A 17,881-nucleotide genomic window follows, 5' to 3' on the forward strand; every position below is an offset into this window, starting at 1 on the left:
GCTATGGCCTCACACGGCTTATTTAAAAAAATCTTACCGGGTGCTCTTCATCATAAAGACTATCAGTTGCTGTTCATAGTCACACAAGTTGTACGATTTGGGAATGTGAACCGCGCACACCTCATAGATTGATGTGTTTTTTTTTAAATCGAACATAGGGAAATTACATTGCATGCAAACTCCTATGTTCGTATTTAAAAAAAATTCACTGTATATGTCGAACGTTAAGAGAAGTCATCTCGGTTATTTAATCATTTTTATCAGACATTTTTAAAGGCGTTAAGGAGACCTCCCAAAGGTCCCACGGGAACGGGATACAAGAAGAATCAGGATTTTCAGACGTAGGAAAGGCGTCACGTATATGCTTTGTACGCGCAATGCGTGGTCGACTCACAACTTTGCTTTATTGATTCTTAATGAGTATTAATTATGGTTTGGTATCCAATTTGGCTCAGTGTCAGACGTTAGAATTGCTATTTCACAATATTATTGTGCCGCCTCCTTATTTGTTTGTTTGTGTTGTTGCGTGTTACAGATTAGGTAGAAAGCGCCCTTTTTGAGCTCAACAAGCTCATTTTTTTTTATTTTCGACGACTCCTTGATATAACGTTCGATTACATACTGGTTTTCGATACAATCAAACTGTTTGATTATAGCTCTGTTGTTTTCTGTGAAAGCCTGTTTTGATATTAATATGTCCTCTGACTACGTATTGATCCCAACCAGCGTAACCCACTGTTATAAGTTGTATGGCCTTTAAGTACTCAGTAGCTTTAAAAAGGTTCCAAGACAAACCGCATTTTAGACTCTTTAATAAAATACCCCACTTAAAATTTTTAGTTTTTATAGTTTTATGATCCGGAAATTGTTGCAAATAGTATTGTTTAAGAAATAAGAGTAAAGTTCTAAAAATGACCACCAGAGGGCGTAACTGCCATCTTAAATTTTAAAATTGCATTTTCTTTAAATTTCGCATAATAAAATTTAAAATACAATTTAGGATTTTGGGTCATGGTGTCAAAACTAGCCCCCTAGCGGAGAAGGTTTCCACTAAATTAACTATATTTTGGTTGATTCTTATTGCCCAAGGAATACTCTTTTCAACGCAAATTTGTTCAAATCGGTCAAACCGTTAAGAAGTTAAAGCAGGTTATTGCAAGGACAATTGAACGCCCCACGCCATCTTTGTTTTTGACTGAGTTTTAAACTGGTTCTCTTTAAAATTGTGAAAAAAAAAACATTTTTTAGTTTATTATGCGAAATTTTAAAATTTAAGGTGGCAGTTACACCCTCTGGTGGTCATTTTTAGAACTTGAAAATATTTTCCAGCGATTCTTCATGACCGATTTACCCAATAATTTTGTTTATCCCTAAGTCATGCTACGATAACGGTTCCAGAGATATGGCCGAGGAACAGTCTTATTGGGTCACCCGGTACATGTAGTATTACGAGTACATTTGATTTTCCCAACAACAGTACTATTTACTGTACGCTTGACGTACATATTAGAATCAAGCCGCACAAATCTTGTGCAGATAAAGCGCATTTTTTAAAGCGAAATAGCTTAGTAAATAATTGGGTTATAAGGTGCATGCTAGATTGACTCCTTTGTAGATACCTTCCTCCGACACTCCGCTTTTGAGATATAAAGCATTATAACCGACCCCGATAAGGAGTGGACGAGGTGGATTGCGGTTGGTAGAAATTAATTCCTTTTGTTGAATGGAAAGGACGAAGGGAGGTAGTTGGCAGTTAATTAGAATACCTTGGAACGCCTTGGTTTACAAAATTCGACCGCGTCCGTTATCGGTCTAAGGACGTTAATAACTGTATTAATTTCTCACAAGACCTGTTAATTTTTATCCATTAGGCGATCAGTAATCTTTTGGGTTCGTGTTTTAGCTCGATGGACCTGCCTTGAACATGATCGACACAGTCCCACGTGATAGCCCAAACATTGAACTGGCTCCTAATAAGGGAGCGTTTGAATCGCTCGGAAGATTCCTTTTAAGGTACTATGTCAGGATAGGGGTAAGACCTATCGTTAAAGTGTCCCATACTTCCGGAAAGTACCTACGTATTCACCTATTATCAGGACAAGGTTTATATAAACGATAATTTCCAAAAAATTGTACGAAACGACAGTTTTTCTCTTTTTCGTTATTCTAAATCTCAATGTGACTGATAGATGGCGCCAAAGCGAGATCTACTACGGCTGTAGAAGTATTCATACCGTCGAATTCAGACAAGAGGCGAAAAAATGGACGGTCGAACGTATCAATTACGTATGCCCCCAGAACGTAAGTTTCTTTGAAGGCGATTTCCCAAAGGTCCCACGGGAACGCAGTACGGGAATTTCCCAAAGTCGGAACGAAATTCACCTAGAGTCCTAGTTATTTATAATTAATTATTTAATTAAACAATTAATACTGTTCCGACTCTTGACTTCTGGCCATCCGAATGGGGTTGTCCAAAGACAGAGCCCAACGCATCTTACGCCCTTAAGAGCTTTTAATAGCTTAAGGGATTGACAGATAGCCAATTACTAATAATGCAGATTTCGTATTAAACATTTAATGATTTATTGAATTAAATCTTTTCGCTACTCCTTATTTTATAACAAAGACTTAAACAAATTGTAATGTTCCTTTAAAAAATTGTCAGGTGCACAACTACTTATTAGCCGTTTTGTTTGAGGGTGTGAAACCACCCCTAAGTAGTTCCCCTCGCGCCTTTTACTTCTACGCTGAAGAACTAACGGGTCCGTTAACTTGCCCCCCCCCCCCCCTGAGAGATTTCATAGTCGTATTATTTTGAAATGAATGCGCTCGTTATGCGCTCATATGCGCCACCGATAATAACTCTTGCGCCATTATCGTTTTTTAGAAATCCGAAAAAACATTTGGGGGGGGGGAAGTGAACGTAGCCCCCCCCCAGTACGTATTTTGTCCCTTGTAACTAGGTCACCTGATACATTTGGTTATGCGCTCAATTGCGCCACTTGAATTAAAGCTAGCGCCATTACGGTTAAGCCGTGACAAATTTTCAAAAAGTGGGGGGGGCCAACTTAACGTTTTTAAAAGTTACTTTTTTTTAACATCTTTTCATACGAAATTGTACTCTCAGGTATGCGCTGAAATGCGCCGTAAAAAGATATCTTTGCGCCATTATTGTTTTTTGGTTATCCTTAAATATATTTGGGGGGGGGGGGGGGGGGGGGACAAGTGAACGGAATCCCCCATAACGCATTTTGCTACCGGTATTTGTGCCACTTGATACATCTGGTTATGAGCTCAATTGCGCCACTTGAATTAAAGCTAGCGCCATTACGGTTAAGCCATAAACAATTTTTAAAAAGTGGGGGGGGGGTCTAACTTAACGTTTTCAAAAGTTACGTTTTTTAACATGTTTTTTCTACTACATCGTACCTTTCATCATGCGCTAAAATGCGCCGTAAACAAAAATCTTGGCGCCATTATAGTGTTTCAGAAACACTATACAGGGTGTTTTTTGGGAGCTTTAGTTAAACGATTCTGGGAAAGTAAAATAGGTAGGTTTTTAAAAATTTGTATTTAGGAGTTACTCCGAAGGCCGAATCGATGTAAAATATTTTCAAAATGGACACACATCCGGAAATAACTTTTGAAGACGCTAAGTTAGACCCTCCACTTTTTAAAAAATTTTTATGGCTTAACCGTAATGGCGCTAGCTTTAATTCAAGTGGCGCAACTGAGCGCATAACCAAATGTATCAGGTGACCTAGTTACAAGGGACAAAATACGTACTGGGGGGGGAGGGGGGCTACGGACCCAGAACTAACTCGGTTGGATGTAGTATTCAATGACATAAATAACTATGTATTGTTTTATCTCAATGTAACGTACGTCTTATAAGACTTGCACGACGGAGTAAAGTTCTCGACAGTTTCTACCGTTACAGGATTCCCGGGCACTGTCTCGAAGTTAAACGACTGAAGAAGACCGGCGACTATGAGGAAAATGCTTTCGCGAGAAAAGGCCTCTCCCACGCATCTTCTCTTGCCCAAACCGAACGGTACGAAGTTGGCCGGATTCTTCACGTTACCTTCTCGCACGAAGCGACCGGGATCGAAATCTTCGTGGTTTTGCCAACCGGCAGCCTCATCCATGTACATACCTCGATGGTTTAATATTACGGTGGTGTTCTAAAATCAAGCCGGTGAGACAGTCAGTCAGGTCGATCAGTAGGTACCTTTTTAATGAAATAGCCGTTAAAGTGCGTATCCTTCGTCGCCCTGCGAGGTGGAAAGTGAGATCTGCTTACGAACGTCCTTATGGTTTCCAAAACTATACCCTCAACATACGATAAGCTGCAATCCGTTGAGTAAGATATTATGGCAGTTTGGGATACTTACTGCGGTTTCTCCTCTATAGTAGGCGGTCTCCCCTGAAGAACGGTGTCGATTTCCTCTTGCGCTTTCTGCTGAATGTCTGGATGCAGTATGAGATACAAAAAGGCAAATTTGAGGGTATTACAGATGGAGTCGTAGCCGGCAACCACCAGGTCTAAGCAAATGGCTAGCAGTTGCTCTTCGGAGAAGCTGCTTCCGCTGTGGCCAGAATTTAATTTGGCCAAGTATGCGTGGATAACGCCACGATTGGAGGCAGTATCCCTGAGAACCTCTACCTTTTTGTGGAAGAACTCCAATATTTTTTCATGAATTCGTACATACACATTATATCCACAATATTCGGGGCAAATGTGCTTTAAAAACGGAAACAAGCCGAATACCGGACCGCTCAGGGGAACATTCCGAGTAAATGACTCAGTGAGGGCTTCCAATTCATTCAATTCGTGTTCGTTGCTTCTCTGGCCTGTTATTAAAAAGCAAAACATGTTTAACACATGAATCCGGAAGAAACTGTACAGGTCCACCACGGGGTTCTTTTGGATTGCTCTCGTGACGCCGTCAATGATAGATCTCACCTCTTCCTCGATCATCTCCCGCATGACCTCTTTTCGGAAACTAGCCTCGTTAATGTGTCTGAGTACGAACTTCTTTTGTTCTTGTAAAAATTCGGAGTCTGTGAAGACGATACCCCTGCGCTTTCCACCAGTTCGACTCGTGGTGGCGATATTGTCCGGTCTACCGTTGAGCTCATCTCTGCAAAGCATTTCGTCGATCGCCTTCCATCCGTAAACGAAAACAATGCGTTCGCGGCCTACTCGCGCCCCAACCACCGGACCGTACTTTGTCGCCAACGCTTGCGTCGCCTCAGATAACGAGCCCTTCTCCTTGTGCAGCCTCCGCAATTCCCACGCGCATCCCAAAAACGGAAACCAGGCGGGGCCTGGTGGAAAGTACCTCGGCTTCCGCGTGTCCAAATAGGCCAGCAGGACCAACACGAAAATTATAAATATTATTGACCACATTTCAACAGGAATCGATTAAGACTACTCCAAAACAAACTACAAAGGTCAACTCGAATTACATTCTCCGACCGATTAGATAAAACCTTCTAAGTAGTTCGAATAGTGCTGGATAGATGACCCGACTCGAGGATCGCTGACAGCTTTCCAACGTTTGGACGAACACTCTGCGGTGTTGTCACGTTCGCAAGGTACTCCACGAATTCTGGACATTTTAAGACCTTCATCAGATTCCCCAAATGAGATTTAACAGTTGCCGATCCATTAGGCGCTGGAAACTAGACGACGCATTTTTAATCCGAACGGCATACGGATGAAACACAACATTCCATAAGGTGTTACAAACGCACCTGGTAGGTCATCTATTCTCGGTGGTGGGTAACTTCGATAGTCTATCGCCAATCGCACGTCACCCTCCATTTCAGGAACCATCATGTTTTCCTGGTAGCCAGAAAAATTTTACAAAAGTTTGCAAGCAAATGCCACGAAGCAGAAAGGCTTTCTCGTATATTATATTCTCCTAATAGGTACAAGATTGGCAAATTTAACTCGAAACAAAGCTTTGAAATACTTCTCATAGTAATAGAAAAGACCTCTTCGTTCATCATGTTCTCCTGGTAGCCCGAAAAATTGTACAATAGTTTGCCAACAAATGCCACGTGTATTAGGAACAGAAAGACCTCCTAATGTATTATATTCTCCCGATACTGAATTACCAAAAATGTAATCCGAAATAAAGCGTTGAAATAATTCTCAGAGTTCTAGAAAAACACCTATTCGTCCATCATGTTTTCCTGGTAGCCAGAAAAATTGTACAAGAGTTTTCTGGCAAATGCCACAATTATTAGGAACCTCCTCGTGTATTATATTCTACTGATACAGAATTCGCAAAAGTTTAGTCCGCTGAAATACTTCTCATTGTGATAGAAATAGATCACATCGTCCATCATGTTCTCCTGGTAGCCAGAAAAATTTTACAAAAGTTTGCCAGCAAATTCCACGTATATTAGAAACAGAACACTTCCTCGTGTGTTATATTCTCTTAATACAGAATTCGTTAAAATTTAGTTCGAAATAAGGCATTGAAATGTTTCTTATAGTGATAGAAAAATACCTCTTCGTCCATCATGTAATTCTGGTAGCAAGAAATATTTTCCATAAATTTGCCAACAAATGCCACATGTATCAGGAACAGAAAGGCCTCCTGGAGCCTATAACACAAGCCGTACAAGTCCTACAACTGTTCGAATATATTTTACACTTGTAGCTTTTTCATAACACAACTCATTTGCATATACCGAATTCATTAGGACTTGCAGTTATAGTTACAGGCAGATTACTTGTAATCGTAGACTTGTTACAATTGTATAGTTTGTGTTATAGGCCTTTGATGCAGTATATTCCCCTGATAGAGAATTAGCAAAAATTTTATCCGATATAAAGCATTGAAATAATTCTCATAGTGATTAAAAAAAACCTGTTCGTCCACCATGTTCTCCTGGTAGCCAGAAAAATTTTCAAAGTTTGCCAGGAAATGCCACGTATATTAGAAATAGAAAGACTTTCTCGTGTATTATATTCTCCTAATACAGGATTGACAACACTTTAACTCCAAATAAAACGTTAAAGTAATTCTCATAGTGATAAAAACACCTCTTTATCTTTCATGTTCTCCTGGTAGCCAGAAAAATACCTTCTCGTCAATTATACTCCCCTAATACAGAATTGGCAAAAATTTAATCCTAAATAAAGTGTTGAAATACTTCTCATAGTGATAGAAAAAAACCTCTTCGTCCATCATGTTCTCCTGGTAGTAAGAAATATTTTCCATAAGTTTGCCAACAAATGCCACCTGTATCAGGAACAGAAAGACCTTCTCGTGTCTCCTAATACAGGATTGGCAAAACTTTCATCCGAAATAAAGCGTTGAAATACTTCGCATAGTGATAGAAAATGACCTTTTCGTCCATCATATTTTCCTGGTAGCAACAAATATTTTCCATAAGTTTTCCAACAAATGCCACCTGTATCATCTGTTCATGTATTCTATTCTCCTGATACAGAATTGGTAAAAATTTAATCCTAAATAAAGCGTTTAAATAATTCTCATAGAAAAACCTAATCGTCCATTATGTTCTTCTGGTAGTCAGAAAAATTTTACAAAAGTTTGCCAGCAAATGCCACGTATATTATAAACATAAAGACTTTCTCATGTATTATATTCCCCTGATACAAGATTGGCAAATATTTAATCGGAAATAAAGCGTTGAAATAATTCTCATAGTGATAGAAAAAGACTTCTTCGTCCATCATGATCTCCTGGTAGCCAGAAAATTTTTACAAAAGTTTGCCAGCAAATTCCACGTATATTAGAAACAGAAAGACTACCTCGTGTTCTAATATTCTCCTAATACAGGATTAGCAAAAATTTAACTCGAAATAAATCGTTAAAATACTTCTCATAGTGATCGAAAATGACGTTTATTAGGAACAGAAAGACCTTATGCATTATGTTCTCCTAATATAGAATTGGCAAAAATTTAATCCGAAATAAAGCGTTGAAATACTTTACATAATTCTACAAAAACACCTCTTCGTCCATCATGTTTTCCTGGTAGCCAGAAAAATTGTACAAGGGTTTTCTAACAAATGCCACAATTATTAGAAACAGAAATATCTCCTCGTGTATTATATTCTCCTGATACATTTGACAAAAATTTAATCCAAAATAAAGCGTACTTCCGATACTTCCTATAGTGATAAAACAGAACCTCTTCGTCCATCATGTTCTCCTGATAGCCAGAAAAATTTTACAAGGGTTTTTCAACAAGTGCCAAGAAATATTTTCCATAAGTTTGTCTACAAATACCACATGTATAATAATTATAAAGGCCTCTTCTTGTATTATATTCTCCTGATGCAGACTTTGGGTTGGTACGTTTCCCTTGGTGATGGCTTCTTTGACCAGATTTTCCAGAGAACCCTAGGTTCTGCGTGGTCCTGTCTCGCGGTAACGGTTGCGCAGTGCTCTGGTTGAAGACCATTTTTGTTTGCTCGCAGCGGTTCCCACCATGAAGGGATGTGGTACAGGGATCCTTCACCGGTAGGCTTACAGTATCTATATTTCGTGAGACCTTTTCTCATTTTCTTACGATAGGGTTGCCTCCAGGATTTCTTCAATACGCTTCGCGGTGCACTCATCTGCAATGGGCACGCCTTCTTCCCTCTGGCGACCTTTGTTTGCCCTGAACCCCTCTAACTCACTTCTAACACTACATCGTGGTACAAAATACTTCGAAACGTGATAGGAGACAGCAAAACAAGATAAGAAAACAACTCCTTACTGATCTCCAGTGACAGTTCCTTGCGTTTTTGCCACGTTGTCAACAGATCAACGTCTTCCTTTGTAGCCTTGCTATGGACATTGCCATCAGATCTTCATCTCGAAAACCTTTCCCACGAATATTGATTCCGGACCACGTTACGCAACCATCTCGTGGTTGGAACCAGAATCTCTGACCTAAAGCCCAAAATTGTCGGAATTAATCCCTACTTATTCTTTCATTTTACGAAACCGTCCGCAAAGTAGCGGTAAGTAATTAAATCGGCTATCTTTAGTCACGAATGAAAAGGTTTCGTTCAACCCCACCACGAAATCCATTCATCAAAAGCCAATGCCCCTTTAAATTTGCAGGGAGACGAATGATATCATTCAGCGTAAACCTGCCAGGGCCGTTTTGGCACGTAAAACCCATTAAGATAGTCATATTTACTCACAACGTCCGACAGACTGCCGCCGTCTGTTTTACTAATTCATTAAAGGGTCACGACGCATACGAAAACCAAAACTACCCCTAAGTAAGATCCCCTCACCCCTTTTGCTTCTAGGGTAAAGAATTAAACCGATTGGTTGTAGTATTTAATGACAAAAAATAACTGTTTGATAGTCTCCTGTGCACCAAGTGGCCACTGAAGTGGTTTTATCTCAATGTAACGTATGTCTTATAATGATTGACTGTCGGCGTGAAGTTTTCGACAGTTTCTACCGTTACAGGATTCCCGGGCACTGTCTCGAAGTTAAACGCTTGAAGAAGACCGGCGACTACGAGAAAAACATTTGCGCGAGTAAACATCTCTCCTACGCATCTTCTCTTGCCCCAGGCAAACGGAAGGAAATTGATCGGAATTTTCAGTCTACCGTCTCGAATGAAACGGTCGGGATCGAAGTCCTCCGGATTGTGCCAACCGGCAGCTTCATCCATGAGCAAATCTCGGAAGTTTCCAATTAAGGTGGTGTTCTAAAAACAAGTACCTAGGTGAAATAGTCAGTCTGGTCGATGTGTACCTTCCTAATGAAGTAGCCGTTAAATTGCGTATCCTTGGTCGCCCTGCGAGGTACAAAGAAAGATCTGCCTGTGAACATCCGTATGGATTCCAAAGATATGCACTCGACGTACGGTAAGCTAGAATCTGTTAAGGGAGATGTTTTGCCAGTTTGGAATACTTACTGCGGTCTATCCTCTGGAGTAGGTGGTCTCCCCTGAAGAACGGTGTCGATTTCCTCTTGCGCTTTCTTCTGAATATCTGGATGTAGTATGAGATACAAGAAGGCAAACTTTAGAGTGTTAGTAATGGAGTCGTATCCGGCAACCAGTAGGTCTAGGCAAAGGGCTAGCAGTTGGCCTTCAGAGAAGCTTTCACCGCTTTGGCCAGAATTTAGTTTGTCCAAATATGAGGGAATAAGACCACTGTTGGAAGCATCCTTGAGAACCTTTACCTTTTTGTGGAAGAACGCCAATATTTTTTCATGAATGGCTACATACTTGTTATATCCACAATATTCGGGGCAGATGTATCTTAAAAACGGAAACTTGCCGAATACCGGACCGGCCATAGGAACACTCTGAGCAAGATGCGCAATGGCGGCTTCCAATTCAATCAACTCGTGGTGGTTGCTTGTCTGGCCTGTTATTAGGAAACAAAACGCGTTCAACACATGGATCCGGAAGAATCTGTGCAAGTCGACCGCGGGGTTCTTTTCGATTGCTCTCTTAACGTCACCAATGATAGATCTCACCTCTTCCTCGAGCATCTCCCACATGGCCTCCTTTCGAAAACTAGTCTCCTTAAAGTGTCGAATCACGAACTTCTTTTGCTCTTGCCAAAATTCGGAGTCTGTAAAGATCATACCTCTGCGTTCTCCACCAGTTCTACTCGTGGTAGCTACATTGTCCGGTCTACCGTTGAGCTCATCTCTGGAAAGTAGCTCGTGGATCGCCTTCGCTCCGCAGATGAAAACGACACGTTCTCGACCCACTCGCGCCCCAACCACCGGGCCGTACTTTGTCGCCAACGCTTGCGTCGCCTCAGCTAACGTCCCCGTCTCCACGTGCAGCTTTCGCAATTTCAACGCACATCCCAAAATCGGAAACCAGGCGGGACCTGGTGGAAAGAATCTCGGTTTCCGAGTGTCCAAATAAGCCAGTAGGACCAATACGAAGATTAGCAGGATTATTATTATTGACCACATTTCTTGAACGGTCTATTATGACTATTTTAAACAAATTGAGGGGGGTCAACATGAGTTGCCCTTTCCGAATGATTAGATAACCTATAACTTTCTTTATCAACAGAGGTATGAGTGTAACCAAGTTTAAGTTCGTATTTAGAACATTTTTTTCACGATCTTTTAACTTTCTTTTACCGTCCGCGTAAACGCTATTAGTTATGTCCATCAACATAGGTAGGTGCCGCTTTTTTGTTGTTAATTAGTTATGGAAAGAAAAATTTTGCCGCTCTCATACTTTTCTAGAAAACGGATAGTTAATGTGACACCGCTAGAAAAAATAATTAAATTGGAAAAGTAAGAGTGATGCTTAATTTACCGCTTTTTTGCCTTAAATTAGTTTTGAAATAGTTATTTGTACAACTAGTTTTGAAAGTGATGACTTTTTTTATGAATTTTCAGTTTGATTAATGAGGGCTTTACGTAATGAAAAAAAAGTACCTATAATTTCCTAATCACATATTTTATTTTATTTTATTTTAATTTATTTTATTTTATTTTATTTTATTTTATTTTATTTTATTTTATTTTATTTTATTTTATTTTATTTTATTTTATTTTATTTTATTTTATTTTGTTTTATTCTATTTGCCTTTATTTTTAAGTGAGCAGGGTTTCAGTCAAGGCTGTTCTACCTGCCCAACCCACTATACACTTACAAATATCTATGCCCGAACCCGAGTTCGAACCTCATTTCTAGTGGTAAACCAAATATTCTTATGCAAAATTAGCGTATAAAATATTTTGCATCAACTTAGAAACACCCTGTACACACTAAATAAAGAATGTGTTTATATATATATTTTTTTTAATAACATTATACTCGTACATACGTATTTAAATACAATACAGTAAGGGAATGTTCAAAAAGCAGGTGAAAATTAAAAGTTATCGTTTCGTAAAATAAAAAATTAGTTCAGGGTACAAATGATTTAAGTACCACCTTTGACTTGAGGTCGTCGTATATGACCCAGTGTGTTGATCTCTCAGGCAGTGACCAATAGAAGTAGATCTTCTCGCCATTGCTGTTCGGCCAGTATAATAAATTGCCTAACCCAAGAATTTCAAAGAATTTTCGTGAACATTCAAAACCAGATGTAACCTTTTTGCGTGTTTTATGTTTTATAAAAATAAAACACGTAAATTTGATTAGATGTCTCTGACTTCTGGCACCTTATCTAAATTGAATAATTACAAAGCGATAATATTTAAACAAGTTACAAACAAATCTTAAAGGAAAAACAAACACTGAATACAAATTCAAATGAAACAAACTCTGTTCTTATTTCGTAAATAATCCCCAGATTTACATCATGAATTTAAATAATTATCATATACAGGCTGTCCCGTCAGTATTTTTAGTGTTTTACTACACAGACTTGTTGAAAAGAAATTGTATTTCGTCTCCGACCTTCTCTTTCGCTGGGATTTACTATTGCATTCATTCCACCACAGGCCAACCTCGTCGACCATTGGGGATTTACCTCCGTCCCTACTCACACCGGCCGTTTTAAGTTAATCCTGGAGCGATATCTCCATTCTCTTATTCGAGTAAGGGTTGTCCACCCCGGCCATATTTTAACATTCGGTGATCGCATTCGCAGGGAGCCGAATAACCCACCAGTAACAGTGGGCCTTTAACTTTTTGATTCGCACGCTATATTGGTTCACCACAATAAGCGCGCTTGGGGTTGTGTCCCCAGATGCGGCTCTGCGATCAGAAAGTTTATTTTTCTACGGCTCTAGCTGTCGTTATCAAAACGACAGCCGCAGTTCAGTTAAAACACGTTCAATGTAACCTGTTCAAAACATACAAACACCTCTGTATTCTAAACAAAATTTTAATCCAACCAAAGGAATGGTATCACAATTTGATACAATTTTTCCATCAGTGAAACAAAATAACCAACATTCTTTGTATATTAATATCAATAAATACAATACAAAGTTTGTTCAAGGTACTTTCATGGTGGTCGATTCCTTTAGGAATATTAAAATTATGTCAAACCTTATGCACATTCCTAAAAATAAGCGACCACTACTTTATACAAATCAAAAAATTTAAAATAACTTACTTATCTCGTTGGAAAACATCGCTTCGAAGCAAGCCGGCTTCAATTTCGCGAAAGTATCAAGATCGCGATTATGCACAGGAATAATAAGCCACTGTTGCGCTGTGTTGATGTTAATTTTAACCAATTTATTAACTATGTTTCTTTGCGGGAAAAATTAATTGTCTTTAAATTCCCTGCTGAATGTCTTTGTATACAAAATTTCATTTATCGCAGAAGGCGCTGTCCAATAACAATAACTTTATTATGGAATACACCTCAGGCAATGCCCCCTAGGTAATACTCCTCTGGAAAAAGGAGTTTGAATGTTCTTTTCCCTACAACTATCATACAATCTCGTGTACTGGGGGGTATTCCATACCCCCAGACCCCCGGTGGTACGTTTTCCTACAAGGACCGTTGCATCTCCCATTTCTGACGTGTATTTCTTACCCATTCGATGTTCTCTTTCCAAAAATTACGGTGTAAGTGCAAAAGGCAATAAACATGTTGAGGTTGAATCCAGCTCCAGGAGGTCTGGGAGGTATAGAGTACCCTCCATGTAGTACCCCCTAAAAAATACCTCCCACGAAAAAGTAAATTAAATGTTGTTTTCCCTACAACTATCACAAAATCTTCTATACTGGGGGCGGTATTTCTATCCTCCCCGGTGGTACATTCTCCCACAAGACTTCACCCTAAAGACTCTTGTTTTTCACAAAGAACCATCGCATCTCCCTTTTCTGACGTGGATTTCTTACCCATTTGATTCGAAGAATTTAGATCCGGACGTGGGGTCTCCGCAGGAATGAAAGGGGTCCCATTAGAACTCTTGAGATGCTTTTTTACAAAGAACCATCGAATATCCTTGAGGATCCTGGCGTTATATTCAATTCTCAATTCAATTCTCTTTCCAAAAATGACGATGCGCTAAAGGGCTAAAGACAGTTGACGTGTTGGGGAAGAACCTAGAGCCGCGGGGGTCCAAGGGTATGAAATACCCCTCAGGCAATATATATCCCCTAGACAATACCTCCCAGAAAAAAAGAGATTAAATGTTCTCTTCTCTGCAATTATCATAAAAGTGTCATATACCTGGGGGAATTCCATACCCCCCCCTGGACCCCCTCCGGTGTTACGTTTTCTCGTATCACCCCACCCTAAGGACTCTTGTGCATCCATCTCCCTTTTCTGACTTGTATTACGTACAAATTGGCTGTTATCTCTCTGTGTAAGTGCTAAAGGCAGTAAACCTGTGGGGGAAGAATTTAGAACCGAGGGGTGTGGGGGGTATGACCCCCCCATGAAAAAGGAAATGGAACAGAATACCCCCAGGCAATACCCCCAAGGGAAATAGAAATTCAATTGTTATTTTCCCCACAACTATCATAGAATCATCGGATCGTATTGTATCGTATCCATACCCCCCCCCCCAAGCCAATACCGCCCATGAAAATGAAAACTGAAACTGTTCTCTTCCATGAAACTATCATAAAATAGTCGTATACATACCCCCCCCCCCCCCCGGCGGTACGTTCTCCCAGCTTAAGGGCTTTTGTGATACTTTTTCACAAAGAACCATGGAACCTTCCTTTCCCAGTGAGTATTCTCTACCATTTGGGTAGCCCGATGTTACCCGGGAAAAACTCGTGCAAGTGCACGTTCCACAGCTCACTAAAACAGAATCAAGTGCTCCTTGTGGCCCTTTCAAATTACTGGCGCCATTTGCCGGCCCATAAACTCAAATCAAATCTTTTATATCCAAGTGCTTAAAAGCTTTAATACGAAATGGTCAATATAATTGTTCTCGGGAACTTTTAAATACGTACTAACGCCTCTTGAAAACTATAAGATTCTTACACAGTGGTAAAGTCACCGCACATGTCTTTAAAGCCTCTCGAAAGATCTTAGAGGCAGTCTTGCAAACTAATGAAGATGGATCTAGTCGATGGGGGAGTAGTAAGTCGGTGATCCTGTTAACAAAACGCAAAGTCACTCTTATTTACGGTAGATCCATGCAAAAGACTCGGCCATAAAAGTTTTATTTGGTAAAAATAGCTTTATAAATAATTTCTTAACTTAAATCGTCTGTCAATCAACTCAACCTCGTCAATATTCGCACGCCTGCGCACAAACACCGATATTTTATACAGTACCAAAACAATCACCGCGAGTAACCCTAAAATCACAGACGCTATCACAAATATCAAAGTGTCCGATATCGTAAGATTCTCACTGCGAGTATCAGAATCAACGGACCTAACCTCGTGGCAGTGAATTCCTGCGACATTTTCGCTGTAGTCGTTCGCGGTCTCGCCAAATTCGATGTTGTTTACTCCAAAGTGGTATACCATTGAAGATAGGAACTGGCACGAGAACCGGTTGTCTCCAATGCCGAGGAAGCGCAAACTCTTATGCACCGCCAGGATACCTCCGTACGCCAAATACGCAAGTCTGTTATACTCCAAATGCACTTCGCTCAATCCTTCGAGTGGCCTTAGGACACTGTCGTCGAGTGACTCCAGGTGATTGTGCGACAGATCCAGCACGGCGATCCTGGGGCAACCAACAAAAACCTCACCCTCTAATCCCTCCAAAGAGTTCCAAGACAAATTCAACCGCACCAAGCTCTTCAACTCCAAAACGAGCAGCGATCTCAGCGAGTTCGCGCTCAAATCCAACACGTTCAACCTCCCCAGCTTGAGTGAGGCCTCCCGAAGATCGACAAGGTTGCGGGACAGATCGAGCACTTCGAGCGAGTCTAGCCCGTCCAGCTGGCGCTCGAGCTTGCCGATGCCGCAATCGCTTAGTCGCAGATTGACCAAGTTCGGAAATCGTCGGAGCTCCCGATTGAAAGCCAGGGGATTGTGCGAAAGGTCGATTTTTTTCAGCGCGTCCGAGAGCGACGGTGGAATTTCAGTTAACTGGTTCATTTCCAAGTTTAACTCCTCCAGCAGCACCAGATTGGACGAATCGATTCCGGTAAGGGAATTATTGGCTAGGTTTAGTACCGTTATGGAAGAAGAGTTCCGGAAGTTGACGTTTCGGAGTAAGTTTCCCGCAAGGTTCACCTGCTTGAGGTTCTCCAGGTCGGTCACTCCATCGCCGATGTCTTCGAGTAGGTTGTGGGAGAGGTCGATTTTTTGCAGGTATCTCAGTTCGCGGAGAGGATTCAGGTCCACGAGCCTATTGTGGGAGAGGTCCAGCACTTTTAGGAGTGGAGTGCAGGGAGGAGACAAATTCCGCAGGTTCGCGATTTGATTGTGACTTAAATCGAGGTAGGTCAGCTGCTGCAGCTCGCAAGGGAGGGACAAGTCGACGAAGCGATTGTGGCTCAAGTCGAGCTCCTGCAGATGTATCTCTGTGAAGGTGTTGTTCGGTAGGCGACCGAGACCGTTGTAACTCAGTTTGAGCACGCGCAGGTTTTGCGGGCCGTCGAAAAAGCCTTGAGGTAATTCTTCCATTGAGTTATTGTTGAGGATGAGCACGTCTAAGCGGTCTAAGTGCGTGAAAAGTTTTCCGCTTAGCGGAATTGCGGACGAGTTTATGATTAACTCTTTGGTGTTGATAATGTTTTTGAAAAACTTTGAGGTTATGTTCGATAAGTTTGAGTTGGTGATGGTTAGCTTCACTTTGGTTTTTACTATAATTTCTTGCAGCTCTTCTATGTTGGTGTCGTTGAGGTAGTTGCAATTGATGTCATATTTATAGCCATACAATTTCTCGTAGTTCATCTCTTGGTAGCAGTTGCTGGCCCAAATTTTCTGCACGCAGAGGCAACCAAAAACTGACAAAAGATTGATTGTTTCCATACTCCCTGAAACAAATTTGCAGTCAGAAAGATATAAGTTGACATGTGCGCCTCCCATCGGCGAATTGAGTGAAACTTGGATAGAGAAAATACTGTGGGTGCTCCTAAACCCCTTTAGCAGTATTCTACTCGCTTCTATGCTCAAAGTGTTAAGTACTCGCCGAAAATGCACCAGCCCGTATGCTTAATCCCTTCCCCCATCGAGGAGGGATCTATCAGACTCGTCTAAAAACCGTACTTTGAAAATGACTTGGTTATTTTCGCCAATTCCTACAACAAAGTTCTGTTCCCTTTTGTTTACTAATGGCAAAGAAAGTTCCTAGTTCGTTGAAACAGAAAAAAATATCCTGGCGCGCTTAATTAGTTTGTCCTTGGTCGGAATACGGTTGTTTTAATTTATGTTACAGAAACGTGTGTATTTTTCGATGGTGTCGATTTGGTACAATAATTCTTTCTCGTGGTGTAATTCAATGTCTACAACCAAACGAATTCCCAATCTTCCAGAATGACCCACCATTTTATACTTAGTTAATTAACGCTTTTTTTTCTTTAAGAGCCAGTAGGAATCCTAATACCCCCCGTAGTGCACTCTACTTTGACGAATTCTTTAAAAAAACACGCTCTGACTTTTACAGAGTTGTATTTCCCCACCCATCTCTATAAAACTCGAAAAAGTAAATCCAAATTTAAAGATTGCGTGATAAAACGCTTCCTCGCACAGTATCTTCCCCTGGTAGAAAAAGAAGGGTGTAAGATCATTTTTTCCTTAGAAAGAGAGCCCATGGATTTTTTCTCCTGGTAACCAGAGAAACTTTACAACATTTTTGTAACACATTTTCAGTGAATTAGGAGCACAGACGTCTCCTAGCACATTGTATTCTCTTGATATAAAAGCTAATGTTGGAACATTTCTCTTGAGCACCAAAAGAAGTTATGTGCTCCTAATTTACCACATTTGTCGAACTCTCTTAATTAGAATTACAATCTCCTCCTAGCGCATTATATTCTCCCGATACAAAAGCTTACACAAAAATACTGTATAA

The 17,881-nt window shown here is 40.5% G+C and overlaps 3 protein-coding genes across 3 annotated transcripts in view; all 3 read right to left on the reverse strand.

The window, feature by feature from the left end:
- Window positions 1-3,712: 3,712 nt before the first annotated feature.
- Window positions 3,713-5,495, reverse strand: LOC116181337 (probable cytochrome P450 303a1). Its single transcript, XM_031501664.1, has 3 exons — window positions 4,395-5,495; window positions 4,232-4,349; window positions 3,713-4,184 (listed from the first exon to the last, which is right to left on the reverse strand). Exons 1-3 carry the CDS (start codon window positions 5,411-5,413, stop codon window positions 3,867-3,869), a joined length of 1,455 nt encoding a protein of 484 aa, XP_031357524.1. The 5' UTR covers window positions 5,414-5,495; the 3' UTR covers window positions 3,713-3,866.
- A 3,821-nt stretch (window positions 5,496-9,316) lies between these two features.
- Window positions 9,317-10,971, reverse strand: LOC116181237 (probable cytochrome P450 303a1). Its single transcript, XM_031501537.1, has 3 exons — window positions 9,919-10,971; window positions 9,756-9,873; window positions 9,317-9,708 (listed from the first exon to the last, which is right to left on the reverse strand). The coding sequence occupies exons 1-3, from the start codon at window positions 10,938-10,940 to the stop codon at window positions 9,391-9,393; spliced, it is 1,458 nt and encodes a 485-aa protein (XP_031357397.1). The 5' UTR covers window positions 10,941-10,971; the 3' UTR covers window positions 9,317-9,390.
- A 4,082-nt stretch (window positions 10,972-15,053) lies between these two features.
- Window positions 15,054-17,881, reverse strand: part of LOC116180409 (chaoptin-like) — a 33,358-nt gene continuing 30,530 nt past the window's right edge. Inside the window, exon 2 of the mRNA XM_031500380.1 lies at window positions 15,054-16,844. Coding sequence (XP_031356240.1) covers window positions 15,088-16,839 — 1,752 coding nt within the window. The 5' untranslated portion in view covers window positions 16,840-16,844 and the 3' untranslated portion in view covers window positions 15,054-15,087. The remainder of the gene's footprint in view (window positions 16,845-17,881) is intronic.

Source organism: Photinus pyralis, unplaced genomic scaffold (assembly GCF_008802855.1).
Source record: "Photinus pyralis isolate 1611_PpyrPB1 unplaced genomic scaffold, Ppyr1.3 Ppyr1.4_LG9, whole genome shotgun sequence".
NCBI classification, from domain to species: domain Eukaryota; kingdom Metazoa; phylum Arthropoda; class Insecta; order Coleoptera; family Lampyridae; genus Photinus; species Photinus pyralis.